We start from the raw sequence: 13,864 nt of genomic DNA, 5'->3' as shown, positions 1-13,864 counted from the left end.
GGAAAATTCAAAGGCAGGAAGCCAGGAAAAGATGGGAGGAAGAACTGGAAATGAGTAAGAGAGCAAAGAGCAGTAAAGGAGAACCTTAGGAGGGACAGAGGCGCAGCCAGGGTGCAGGGATTTCCAAATGATTTCTTGAATTGCAGGGCTGGAAATTGCTCAACATCTCTCCACAAAAACCATCAGTGAACGCTGTTCCTGCTGTGGAGCAGGGGAAGCACTTACATATCTGGCGAGTCCTCCTTGCTGATGTACTCTTCCAGGATGCTAGTGTCAATGTTAGATGGTTCCAGAGCTCCATTAATGTCGTGGCCTGTGAGGGGAGAGGAGGTGGAAGCATGAGCCATGAGAAGGACACAAAAAGACTTTGCAGGTCAGAAGCACCAAGAAACTGATCTGAGAAGATCAACAGATCCTTTTAGTTTGAGGACTGCCATCTGTCTGTACCCATCTGCATCCCAGTGTAAGACCAGAGGTGGGGAGTGTGGGACAAGCCAGGGTGGTGACACTACCTGGGAAGCTGGACACACCGGTGGGGTTTGTCAATAGTGATTTGCAAGCGCCGTCTGTGGGACACATGGGCTTCCCAGAGCCAGGTTCAGAACACGTGGGAGAAGGGAGATCATGGGCTCAGGCCTGAGCTATGCAAGACACATGGCTCCACAGAGCACGAGAGCCAGGTCTTGCCCAACCACCACCACCACCCTGGCTGGCCTGCAGCAGCTTTGTCAGCGGAGCTGCGAGAGCCGCTGGCCTCACTGGGCTGACAGAGGGGGTCCCCGTTGCATCCCACAGGAGAGAGCGATCCCTGCAGAGGCAGGGCTGTAAGCGTGGGCTCAGGGGGTGCTCTGGGAATGCAGGTTTCCTTCCCTTTGGACCCTTGCCTCCACTTTGCAGAACATGCTGGAATTTCTCCACTGCTGCCATGACAGCTCTGGATCAGCTCCTGACCTTGCAGGAGCCCTCCTCCCCTCCCCTCCTCTCCTTTCCTCCAGGGGCAAGCGGTGGGTTTCCCTCTCCTTTCTCCCAGAGGGCTCCTCCTCCCCTCCCCTGTTCTGGGGAAGCTGGGCCGGGTTTTGTTGACAGAAAGTGCTTTCTTTATCTGTCTCTCTGAAGTGGGAGTCTGCAGCCCTCTGGGGTCGGTGCCAGCCCTTGGTGCCAAAGACACTGCCAAGAAAGTGGAAGAGAAGGCCCAGCTCCCCCCCACCCCCCCACCCCCGAGCTCAGATAACGAAGACGGCCCTTCCTGAAAGACCCCGCGGCTCCACAGTAATGCAGCCATCCCCTTGCCCAGGAGAAGACCCTGACCCCCGCCTCCCCCCGGCAGACCATGCGCTGGGGAAAGGTCACCCACTGAACCGCAAAACCCCGAACGGGGGGTTTCAGCCCGCCCCCGGCCAATTGCAGCTCTCCCCTCTGCAAATCCCTTTCATACCAAGACAAGCAAATCGGCAGAAATAAATCCAGCTAGGAATTCTGCCAAATGGACAGGGTGTGTGCACGGACGGAGGGATCTCTCCCTCAGTAACCCTGGCTAGAGGGAAAAAACCTGGGCAGCTGCTCACTTGCGAGGCACCTTTGTGCACCGTGTCCCTCCGCAGCAGAGCCCGGCGACTTGGGGGAGCAGGTGGTGGTGCCCTCCCATGCAGATGGAAGGGTGCTCTGAGGCAGGGCCAGGCGATGCTGCTGCCAGGCTAGCATCATGGCGAGAAGAGGCCAGGGCAGGCAGAGCCTGTGAGGTGCCCAGCTGTGCCAGCACCTTGCTTCTACAGCTGCAGACCCTAGGTCAGCGCAGGGGTGCTCCTCTGTGACAGCCACCTCCTCTCCTGAGGTCGCAGTAATGTGGTAGCGACCATACCGGTGTCCTGCTTCAAGCTGTGGTTGACTGGAAGAGCTCACTGATGGTGACCACCATCGGTGCTTGTGTCCCTTGCTCATCCCCAAGGACCTCTGCCATAGCCTGCTTGCGGCACTTCACCATGCATAGCTCTACCGAGGCACCTCTTCTACAAGCAGGCACTCCTCGGCCACTGTGACCCCTTCACATCAGCTGAGACCTTTCTGCCGGGGGTAGCACTCCCCCTGCACCGCTGCCCCGCTCTTGGCTAAGGAGAATGCGCTATAAATCACACGGCGTGTTTGGCAAACATCCACCACAAAAGCTATTGGAAAACTTGTCTTCATCCCAAGTTCTGGGGTTGGCACCCAGGTTCAAAGAAGCAAAAAAGGCACTTCACCGATTTTGCTGCCTTCCCACAAGCTACGGAGCCCGTCCAAGACAAGTCTGACACCTGTGGGTTTTCCTCACACCTCCAAACTCCAGGAGCTTCTCCACAGTAGAAGAGAAGCCCAGGAGCTACCTAGAAAGGTCAGGAGACCCTCAATAGGCAGCGGTGTGCTGGGCTTCCCTATTTCTTTGCTGCCTTGCCTTAAAAGTCACCTTCAGGAGCTCTCAGCAGAGACCCAGACAAAGGGTGCGATAAGCACCCTGACGCGAGAGGTGTGTCAGCTGGGCTGCTGTGGAGCTGAGACATGATAACAGCTGTGGCGGGGTCCGGCCATGCGTGTGCAATGGGAAGGGGCTGCCACTAAATGTAAAGGGCTTTGCATGGGGACAGAGGCACCTGCACAGCTGGGGTGGAACAGGGATGTCAGGGCACTGGGTCTCACTGGCAAACCTGCACAAGGAATGTCCCACCACCCGGAGCTTCCACACAGGCTGGGCTCTTACCAAAAGCCAGCTTAGGTGATTAATTAAAAGCTAATACTTCTCCATAGAGTCACGAGCTCCTAACGACACTAACAATGCTCCCTCCCCCTCTGAAGTGGGGATTAGGAGGAAGCAGGAAGCCACTGAGGAGGGACCCTGGGAAGCTCGACACCCACACGGCTCTGCACGAGACAGACTCCCGCATCTCCTCATCCCAGCCCAAGAGAGATGGAGGAGCCCAGAGAAGTGCTGAGCTCCCCCATGTTGCTGGCGTTTGCCCTCTTGCTGTGGGAAGAACAGCAGCAATCCCCACACAGCACCTCCTGTCTATGGCCCTGCCTCTGCACCAAATTTTGGTGTGCTCCAAAGAGTATACCAGCACTCTTGTCACCCGTAGCCCCTTTGATGTCCCTGAAGCTCAGCAGGATGAATTCTGCCTTCCATCCCACAGCAGCAAGTGGGAGCGATGCCGCAGGCACCCACAGGGCTGCCCAAAGAGCACTGTCTTGCAAACCAGCTTATTAGTGCTCTTTGCACACAGTGAACATCCCAGGGCAGGAGGGTACCACGACCAAGTAATTCAGCCACTGCTAACACACTGACCTCCCTGTGCAGACATGGAAGGTCTTCAGGGCAAACTCTTTGAGGACAACCTTCTCTTTCACAACTCCTTCAGTCAGTGCTGCTGCAAAGAAGCTCCCAAACCTGCCAGGTCCCCAGGTCCTGTCCTCCTCTTGGCCCCTGCACTGCCACCCCACTCTCACACCACGTCAACCCCTCCCTTGCAAAAGGGTTGAGGAGACCCCCAAAAAGTAAACTTTGCCTGAGGAACAAGAAGATGTTAAACCCGCAGCACCCTCCTCATGAGCAGAGCCAGGCAAGCAGGGGCCCCCGTACGTGTGAGAATGTCAGGAATCCCAATGTTTGGACTGGTTTTCTCTGCCTTCCCCAAACCTCCAAACATGATCAACATCCAAACGGAGGTGATTCCCACACCGCCAGCTCCTCCCTGCCCCTGCTCCGATGGTGTGGGCCTGCCAGCTCATCCCTCCTGGTGGCATCCGCTCGGCCCAAGAACTTGCTCCTGTCCTGTGTTCGGGTGCTCTGCTGCATCCTGCTTCCCATCAGAGATGGGCACGCAGCCACGGGGCTCTGAAACAGTTAACGGCGTCTGGCCCCCGTGAGTCGTCATATTTACAGGTCTGGGAGATTAAAACCAGAATTTACCTCGAGTGGTAGGCTGATAAGTTTATGGTATTTCTATTTATAACAGTCCCTCCCCCACCTATTCTTGCTCTGTTGCCTGTCTTCTAATCACCCATAAGCCTGCCTGGGTCACCTGGGGGTGGGAGGAAGGGAGAGAGCTGAAGAACTTCATCCTGGGATCTGCTAACGCAAACCAGATGTGGGAACCTGGAGATGACAACTACGTCAACTGTTTTAAGGGGCTGGGGAACATCAGTGAGGGGTGGGGGAACACCAGTGATGAGGAGGAAGAGAAGCAGCTGTGCCAAGCCCAGAGCCTCCCTGAGGCACTGATGCCATGTACCAGAGGGGGAATTTTTGTTCAGGGTTTTGGGGATCCACTGAGCATTTGCAGGACTGAATTACAAATGAAGTACCGTGCTCTGACCCGAGTGCTGTCAGAGGCTGTGAGAAGAGGACTGAGACTGAGATAACACAAAGCCACACACCCCGGTGAGCCCACCTGCCGCCCATTTCCATTCCCTGCCACCTCGACCCTGACTGGTTCCCAGAACAAGACAGGTCCAAGAAACACCCTCCACCGCTGGCTGCTCTGCAAGTCCAGCTGTTTCTCCAGCACACTTGCCTGAAGCACAGCAGATGTCACCGGTGTAGTGCTGCCCCAGGCTCGCTCCAGACAGGACGAGGAGTGCTCCAGCAGCATCCAAGCCTCTTGCCCCATTGCCAGCATGGCCAGGATGGGGGCAGCATCCGTGGCCCCAGGGATGCGCTGCCTTCGGATCAAGTGACATGCTGGGCAGTGCCCGCTGTGCAGCACAGCCAGGAGAGGGAGCAGCCTGCAGGAGACAGTGGCACCAGCCCTTTGCTTTGAAGCCCTTGACCTACAGCTGGGCCAGATCCGTTACCCTGCTGTGTACCAAACTTCACCTGGTGCAAAGGGCACGCAGCTCGCTCACAGCCAGAGCAGGCTGGGGAGCTGTCAGAAGCAGCACAGTGGAGGGAGAAGGCTCACTGACGTGGTGCTGGTGGTACAGCGCAGGTGGCTGGAGCATGCTGGAGAGAGTCTGTAGCTTATGGGATGGCCCTTCAGCTGGGCGCTGCAACCAGCAAATCACATGCACCTGCCCAAGGACCTCTGCTTGGTGCCCTCCCTGAACAAAGCACTTTAGGGCAGGGTGCTTATGGGGAAACTGAGGCACAGAGCACCCCAGTGACAAAGCCATTGCTGAACAGGGAGGCAATAACAAAATACCCAGTGGGTGCATGGGGGAACAGGATCAGGAGATCCCAGGAGCTCCTGGCTGCTGGTCCCACATGGCAAGATGCAGCATCCCCTCTCCCAGCAGCTCTCCAGCACGCACTGGAGTGGGTGCTGAGCGTTGGTGGGATACATAGCTGAGCAGGACAAACACAGCCAGCTTCAGCAAATGCTGCCGGGCATGAAGACCCACCAGCCATTAGATGGTGAGGCACGGCACTGCCCACGAAGCTCAGCAGTGGCACGCCACACTGGGGTGACTGGTGCCACGGTGAGGTGCAGAGGCCCGGCACAGCCCTGAGCACGTTCCTGTGGCCGTGTGCGCGGCGTTGTGCAACCGGCAGGCCAGGCTGCCGCATCGGCACATTCCCGGGGCCTCATGCTGCTCAGCATCCCCTTCTGCTTCCTCCCCTGTTTATCCTTCGGCCCTGGCAGATTGGCTGCCGGCCTGGCTGTGAGCATGAGGAATCTGTGCCATGGCTAGCTAACCAAACACTGCCTAAGCCCGGGGAGCTGCAGGGCCAGCGCTCGACTTCAGACCTACTTCCCCATCAGCGGGAGCCTGGCTGGCTCTGCCGCGCAGGGTGAAGCCCGAAGAGCATCCAGCTGGGGATGGCAACCCTCCCGTGCCAGCCCTGCCTGGAGTGGGACACAGCAAGGGGCCATGACAAAACCCTGTCTCTGCCCAGGGACCTGGGCTATGCATCTGCCAGCTGGGGACAGCCAGCCACAGGGACACAGCTGGTGGCGCAAGGGACAGTGGGATGATCTCCCCATCGCTCCATCCACCCAACCCAGGGATGCCCAGAGTGTACAGAGGGGTGGAAAGATTCCCTCCGTCAGGAGGGACAAGGACCCTGCAGCCCCTGCCTCCCCCCAGATACCGGCCCAGCATTCCTCCTTAATTAAAGCTCTTTATTACCTGACTGTAATGATAACCAGTCACTCCCAGCAAAAGGGGCTCCTGTAACCCAAGTTGGACGCTGAGCCAGACCTACTCCTCCATCTCCCCCAAAGCGCTCTCGGGACCACCCCAGAGCAAAGCCCCGGCTGTCTGAGGCACTGAGGGGCCCCCAGGCCCCCTCCCTGAACTGCAGCATGGTTCCTCCATGGGGTGAGCCCCTCCTCACGCCAAGCTCTCTATCATCTTCCTCTGGCCCCTCCAGGACAACCAGCCGGGATCTGCACAGGCTGCCAGCGGGGAAAACTTTTATGTGGTGTGCATGCACGCAACTGCTTGACTTCAGGGGTCTTCACTTGGTCTGATGCTGATGGAGCTACACTAGCTACACTGACCGGCTGCTCACTCCTAAATATAATGTAAATAATACTCACTCCTATCCTTGAGCATCTTCAGCCGTGTTAGGACACCCTTCTCCCGCCCACATGCAAACACAGCCCCTTCCCATCACAGAAGGTAGGCTTGTCCCAGTCAATGCAGAGGTAGAGTCACCACCCTGTGTCCCTTCCTGGGGACGTGCCCTTATCAGCCCATCACCAAGAATGGCCCTGTCCCTCCAAAGCAATGGGGCAGCTTGTGCATCCTCTGTTCATGCCAGAGCAGAAAACCCAAGATCCAAAGTCACAGCAAACACACAGCCAAGACTGAGCTCTGCCAGTCCATGGGACAAGACCCTGGGGAAAACACCAAACTCAGGGCTAAGGAAATGAGGGTTCATGAGAAATTGGGCATTACCCAGAAGATATGAGCTCCAGGGAGCCGAATTTTGTGTGTCATGTATTTGAACTCCCGAATGCAGCAGCTGAGAGGGGTTTTGAACACACACACCTTCTCTGTGGAGAGGCCGAGGCTGCAGGCAGCCCGGCTGTGCCTGACCCCCTTGGTGAGCTCCCAGACAGCATCCCTGCTCCCACAGCTAACCCAGCAACGATCCTGCTGCTGGGAGGAGAAACGATCCCACGCCAGCTAGAGCAGGATGCAGGAAAAGCAGTGCAACAGGAATAGAGACACAGGACAGGTGGGATTTAGCCAAGACTCCGGACTTAACACAATGAATAAAAAGCATTACAGGTGGCCAACAAGACCCTGGAGTAACAACAACCTGGGTGAACAGCAAAGCAGCACCAGTGGCAAAACAGATTAATGAACCGCACTGGTACGAGGTGTGACCAAACCATGGCCAGCCTGCAGCCCAGCGCCCGGAGTCAGCAGCACCAGCCGCCGCAGTGTCTCCATGGCCGCTGGAAAACTCCCTTCTGCTCTCACACAGGCCTACTACAGCTCCTTCGCTTACATGCACGGAAGAATATATCTGACAAAAGCACCTTTAGATAAGCTGGGAAGTGTCCCTAACTGTTCAACGTGTCCTGGCTCAGGCCCACAGCATCCCTCGCTCCCATAGCTATTCCTGACGTACTAGCAGGAAGCGGATACAAGCCAGTATATACACTCTGTATAGGTGTATATATAGAGAGATAACGCTCTCTCTCCACCTCCCACACCCTGGGGAGGACAAGGTGTGTGGTGAAAGACATCCCAAGACAGAAGAGGTACAAGGATCCAGAGGAAATCATCTCGCTGCACCACAGCAGGGCACGGGCACGTCCCTCAGGGAGCCCTGCAGGAAAAGCTCCACACAGAGGAGATGACCAAGTCTTGTCCTCCCTCCCAAACCTTCCTAAGCCCTCCTCTTTCTACTCCCTCCTTCCTACTGCCTTCCCTGGCCTCTCCACCAGCCACCTCTCAGCACCTTCTCCCCTATCCCTCTTCCAGCCCCTCTCGAATTTCCCCATCTCTCGTCTCCCCTCGTTCCTTCCCTCCCGGAGCTGTTATCCCTCCAGACCCTCCTGAGTCCCTTCTCCTTCCAGCTCTCCACCCTTGTCCTGGCCTCTCCTCCGCCCTTGCCAGCTGTGAACCTTGGCATGGATAGAGCCATTGTCCTCCGGGCATTGGGGCCAAGGAGGAGGAGGGGAAGGTGTGAGAGGGGACACAGTGGAGCACTTGTGTGTGTCCCCGCAGCCGTCAATGCCCTGCTTGTCCATTCATGCACTAAGATGGAAGCAACAGCAGCACCCACACAAGCGTCGCCATTTGGCAGGGTCCAAGGTGCCTGCCCAGGGGGGCACATTGCCCTGTTTGTTTGGAGTCCCACAGAGGCAGAAGACAACGCCTTTATCTCCCTCTCTGGACTGAGGGTGTTGGAGAGCTGGCATGGGGGACAACAGGACCTGAGAAGGCCACTTCGTCTGGCATCTCCCAAGCTCAGGACTGAAAAAGAGGTACCGCTGCCTGAGGCTGGCTCCATGACCCTTGCACCATCATTCCCCAGCCCAGGAGGAAGACAGAAATGGGGAAGGGCTTTTCAGCACCGCCTCTGGATCCCGGCCACTGGGGCTCCTTCACGCTGGTGGGCTCACCTGACCCCAGGTGGAGCAGCATGATGCGCCCAGCTCCTCCAGCTGTGCCCTGAGTGGGATCACGGCACATCAGCCACGTGGCCACCCTGCCGAGCCGAGCTTTAAGGGACAGTAAAAACGGAGACATAAGCAAAAGCTTCTGCTCTTGTGTGCTCCTCTCTGCAGCTCACTTGACCCAGATTGCAAGTTTTGGGGGACTGCAGTGACCTTTTTCTATAGGGTAACACCTATGTGCACAAGATCCCTGTCAGCATCATGCCAGCGAAGGTCCAGCGCAGCCCTTCTTGCTATCAGCATAAACTTTCTTTGGTGTGAATTATTATCAGAGCATATCAACAATACATGAAATAATAATAATAATATTTATTACCAGTTACATACCAGTATTAAGCAGAGATTCTGACCCAGGTGCCCAGGTCATGCTTGGTGGTGACCGGGAGAGGCAATAAAGGCTCAGAGAGGGACAGGGACTTGATGAGGCTGACGGCAGATGGCTGAGCAATGTCACTGCTGCTCTGCTACTGCCAGGGAGAGAGCCCAGGGACACAGTCCCCGGACGCTGCAGGGCCACCAACACTGCTGAGCCTGCGGCTCCTGGAAAGGCTCTTAGCAAACTTGGAGAGCCACTCTGGAGACCACTTTCAGCCCGATTTGGAAGACATGCACACCACACACGTGGGGGACTCGGGACTTGGAGCTGCACGACCTCTCCTGGAACCCCCCCAGCACAAAACAGTCCTTAGTCAAGAAGATTAATAATCAAACAGCAACAGAATACAAGCCCACAGGCAGCCAAGCATCGCCTGGAACACCACGTCCAGATCGGGCATCTCGTTCCTCCCTTCCAACTGGGAGGCAACAAGGTCTCTCCTGTCCAGCCTGGACAGCCTCCAGAGGAGACTGGGAGTAAGAAAGCAGAGCAATTTATCTAGATGGGACTTTTGCCAGGGTTTGGGGAGGGCCACCACTACTTTTGTGCAACCAACACCAATCTTTCACAAGGTCATCACTACTTCTCACACAGCTGGGATGTGCAACCACACAGCACTTTCAGTGCTACACTGCAAATAGCACTTCCTCCAGAACCGACTCCTGCAAAAATCACAAAGGGCACCACAAGCTTCTTACATCGTTGGGTTTCCTCCACCAGCGCTGCAGCAAGTCCTCATCTACCTCTGCTGCACACATGGCACAAACCTCCCAAGGCTGATCCTTCAAGGATCTAGGAGCCGAGCAACACGACCAAGAGAAGTGCTCCGGCTCACAGGCACAGGGCAGTCATTCCTCTTCCCAAGAAGGAAACAAGGAGGAGATTCAACGTGTCCTGCTTTGGTGGTCTAAGCCTTACTCAGCAGCTGTGGAGTACAAATGGTGTGTCTGCAGGTACTCCCTCAGCTGGTGCACGCTGGGCTAGGCAGCAGCGCTGGGGCTGTGTAAATGGTCCAGACAGACCCATCCTGCTCTGCCACTTCAGGGTTGATGCAGGAGCTGCTGTGCCCTGCTTGGGAGCTCTTGCCCTCCTTGCGCTCCTGAAAGAGGGACGGACACAGGGGACACTATTTCTCTGATTTCATCCATCTCAAGACAATGCCAACCATTACATCCCTGAATCTTGCAGCCCATGTAATTTTTTACTTAGGGTGTCCCCCACCAAACCCGGGAGTTTCTCACTGGAGAAGACATGTCCTTCAGACACATGCAGTTCAGAATTAGGCTTCAGCTGATCAATTCATCTCCTGAGGAAGGGGCCACAGTAATCCATTTCCACCCTTTAAGGTCCTCATTTTAGGTACGATGAGCACACACCTCATCACGATGTACCTCCACACCCTTAACTACCAGACTGAAGAGCCCTCTGCTCCAAGGAAGCTACTTTCCAATCAGGTGGTCGTAGACCAGCTCAGTCACCTTCATGCTTTGCCATTTCCTGAGCTAAGCTAAGCTTCTCTAGCCACCCACAATAAGTAACAAGTAATGATGCAATTAGATTTTTTTTTAATTCCCTAGGGATTACTGCCATGCTGGCTATTTCCATATAGACTTTCACACTGAAACTGAGATTTCTTTTTTCTCTTCAATATTTGCTGTTTGTGTTTTCTGACTAACTGTGAGCTGTCTCCTGCGCTGGAACATAGTTCCTGCACCAGGGATTTAGCAAACAGTTACCAGACAATACAAATCAGATACCAAACAGGCTGTTTGGATCCCATCCACCCTGCAAGCTCTCTGTGTGTTCTGGGTCTCACTTCAAAGAAGTGTGCTGTCTGGAGCAGTACAAACCAAGAGGGAAGGTGCCTGGCACGCTGCTGGAGGATGCTGTGTGGGGAGGGCAGCATATGGAGGAGAGGATGAGGAGGTCACCCTGGGCTGGGGGAGGTGGGAGGCACTGGCTGCACACATTCCTGCAGGCAGAGCAGCTCCTCAGGCTCTTGATGTGCAGCCTGAGTCATCTCCACGCATTAAACAAGAGAAGGCAAATACTGAGGCTCAAATAAGGGTGAGATGTGCCCAAAACAAGACAAACCTGACGGCAGTGCTGCTGGCGCTGCGGGCATGGAGGCACAAGGGATGGATGACGAGGGGTAAGACCTTCTCCCAAAGGACTGCGCGCAGAAGAGATGCACGAGGAATGTCAGGGACCTGCGAACCAAATCGAGAGCCCTCTCCTGGTACCTGACCGCCGGGGGCCATCCCTCCCCTCTGCTTCCTCAGTCTCCCTCCAGCGCACAGGACAACAGGCAGTAAGTGCTGCTCCTTCCCAGCACGGCTCCCCCAGCTCCTTCCCACCACAGCAGAGATCACATGCTGCTGCTGTTTTAAAGCACCTGCTGGGGAAAGCAGCGTGTAGGTCCTGAGCGAACAAGTCTGTCTTGCTGCCAGCCAGAACTGTGACAAAGAGCTGAGTTATGAGGGAAGAGTGGGAAGGCAAGGAAATTACACAAATTGTATGAGTCATTAGATCAATAGATTAAAAGACCTCTTAGAGCCTTCTGTCCAGGCCAGCATAAGGTCATTCATTCCCAGCTCGCTCCTTGGGGCTCTGCCCCTTGTGTCTGGACTTTCAGCACTTCCATTCGGGAGACGATGCCACAGCCCCACGCTCCTCCAAGCCTGGCTGCCTTTCTCAGAGCCCAACCTGAATGCTCCCTTTCTTATCGCTACTCACCGCCAGTGCCCCTGGTGCTAAATAGCACAAGGATGTCACAGCTGGGCCATTCACTATCTCCGAACCACAACTGCGCACAGGCCAGCTCCTCTGGTCCTGGCTACCACCAGCCTGCCATGATTGGTTTCCTGTGGCTGTCCTGTGCACAGCAACCCCCCTGCTATTGCTTCCCATTGCCACCCCAGCATCTGCCGCAGCTGCTCGCAGGGAGGCCGTCTCCCTCCCTTTGAATAACCGTGTTTGGAATGATCTTCCCCCAGGTGCATCATCTTTTGCTTTCCCGAAAGGGCCATGGCTCCAGCTGGGCTGAACCACAGCAGTTTGACTGACTTCATGGGAAACAGGGCAGAAATCCCGGCCTTCCTGCAAAATCCACTGTTCATCTTCTCTCTCAGTGCTTGTGGTACTGGCAGCATATTTAGATGGCTAAATACACTTGTTATTGAGCTGCCTCTGTAGCAGCACACTCGAGGTCTGCTGGGCTAGGTGTTGTCAATTCAAATATCAGCCAGGCAGCCCCTGCCCTGCAGTGTTTGCAGCCTTGGATTTCTCCAATGTGTTTCAATTAATGCCAAACGACATCCTGATTAGAACCTTCCCCGGCATGGAACTGACAGGGAGAACATGAGAGAGATCTAACACTGCATCACTGACAGAGCTAAAATACAGCTGATAGTATAGAGACATCAAAGAGCAGAAGGGTGACTAGCAGAGACCCCCAGGGACTGGTGTTTGAGCCAAAGCCATTCAGCATTTTTTATTGCTGTTCTCCACTGGCAAAGTTTGAAGGTGGCACACATATTGGTGGGATAAAAAAGAAAGGAAATCAAACAATTCATTCTTACAGAGCATCTTGAATCACCTCGTAAGTGACAGCGATCTGTCTGCTGCATAACAACAAAGCAAAAGGCAAGACAATCGCCTGGAAGTAGCACGTACAGGCAGGGAAACTTGGGGGAAAAAAAGACTAAATGAAAGGCTCCAGCTTTCAGGACTAACCACAGCCCCTGAGCCCTCAGCACAATGTCACAGCTCTGGCCATGGCTGCAGAGTTCTCCATGCACGAGTGGACTATCAAACAGAAGACAGAGAAATGGTCCTGGCTTTTCTGCATAGTGCTGCTGGAATCGGTGGCCCACCTCTGTTTGTCTGGAAGAGAGCATGGAAATACTGGAGAGGCTTTGGAAAAGGTTGAAATAACTCTGCTCGGGGTGCAGAAGCAGCTTTACAGAAGTCCTTGTCTGGTCTGTTTATACCCAGGAGGCTGAACAGTGGTTGAATCCTCACATACATGAACTCACCCTGGAGAAAGCAGCCTGCTGGGAGGGGGTTTCAGTCTTGTGAGGAGGATATGGCAGTTGGAGTGCAAGATTTGACAGCCTCAGCCAGGAAAGAAGGTGATGCTCCCAGCAGGCAGCAACAGCTTTCCCAGAGAGGTAAAACATGCAGGTCAGGGACCATCTGCTCCCCCACGCTGGCACAGCACGGCCACAGCGGGCTCATATCTGACTGCAATAAACACGAGTGTTAGCATTACCGGGCACCCTCTTTTGGAAACTATAAACCACAACTCTCCAAGAGATGCTCCAGGAGCAATGCGCCTCTCGGGTGTCTTGGAGGCCCCTCCTAGCTGCAGAGGCCACAGTGCTCTGAATCTATCACAGCGCAGAGGCAGCAAACAGTGCCTTGACAGGTACAAGAAGCTCGGGGAGAGCAAACCAAACCCACAAACATGGCCCACTCGCTGTTTGACTGTCCTTCAGGTTCTCCACATCGCTGAGTCACAGGCAAAGGTTTCAGAGGTAACTCAGTGATCAGAAGCTGATTTAGAATTTTCAGCAGGTCAGGAACACTTTTGACAATATTTTCCTATCTCCTTATCCCCACTGTAGCTCACTGACCCTTCCGAGAGGGCTCTATTAGCAAAATTCATTCACAGCACATGTGACTGCAGCTCCATAAATCAGGAGTTGTCCATGGAAGGGGAGCAGGGAGGGCACAGGCTTCGTCCCGCTCCTGCCAGGCGTACACAGCACACTGGGTCCATCCCTTGCTCCGAGCCTTCCAGCCAGTCCCTGGCTGTGAAAGGAGCATCCCTGGAAGCTGACACACAAGTGACAAACCATTCCTTAACCTCAGAAGAGAA

The 13,864-nt window shown here is 55.1% G+C and overlaps 1 protein-coding gene across 4 annotated transcripts in view; it reads right to left on the bottom strand.

Moving 5' to 3' along the window:
* Positions 1–13,864, bottom strand: part of MYRF (myelin regulatory factor) — a 64,496-nt gene that overhangs the window by 36,595 nt on the left and 14,037 nt on the right. For all 4 annotated transcript variants that reach the window (XM_055813337.1, XM_055813339.1, XM_055813338.1 and 1 more), the window contains exon 2: positions 226–313. In XM_055813337.1, the coding sequence (XP_055669312.1) occupies positions 226–313 (88 nt within the window). The remainder of the gene's footprint in view (positions 1–225; positions 314–13,864) is intronic.

The sequence above is a fragment of the Falco peregrinus genome, chromosome 9 (assembly GCF_023634155.1).
Source record: "Falco peregrinus isolate bFalPer1 chromosome 9, bFalPer1.pri, whole genome shotgun sequence".
NCBI classification, from domain to species: Eukaryota; Metazoa; Chordata; class Aves; order Falconiformes; family Falconidae; genus Falco; species Falco peregrinus.
This window is presented reverse-complemented; position numbering and strand designations above follow the sequence as displayed.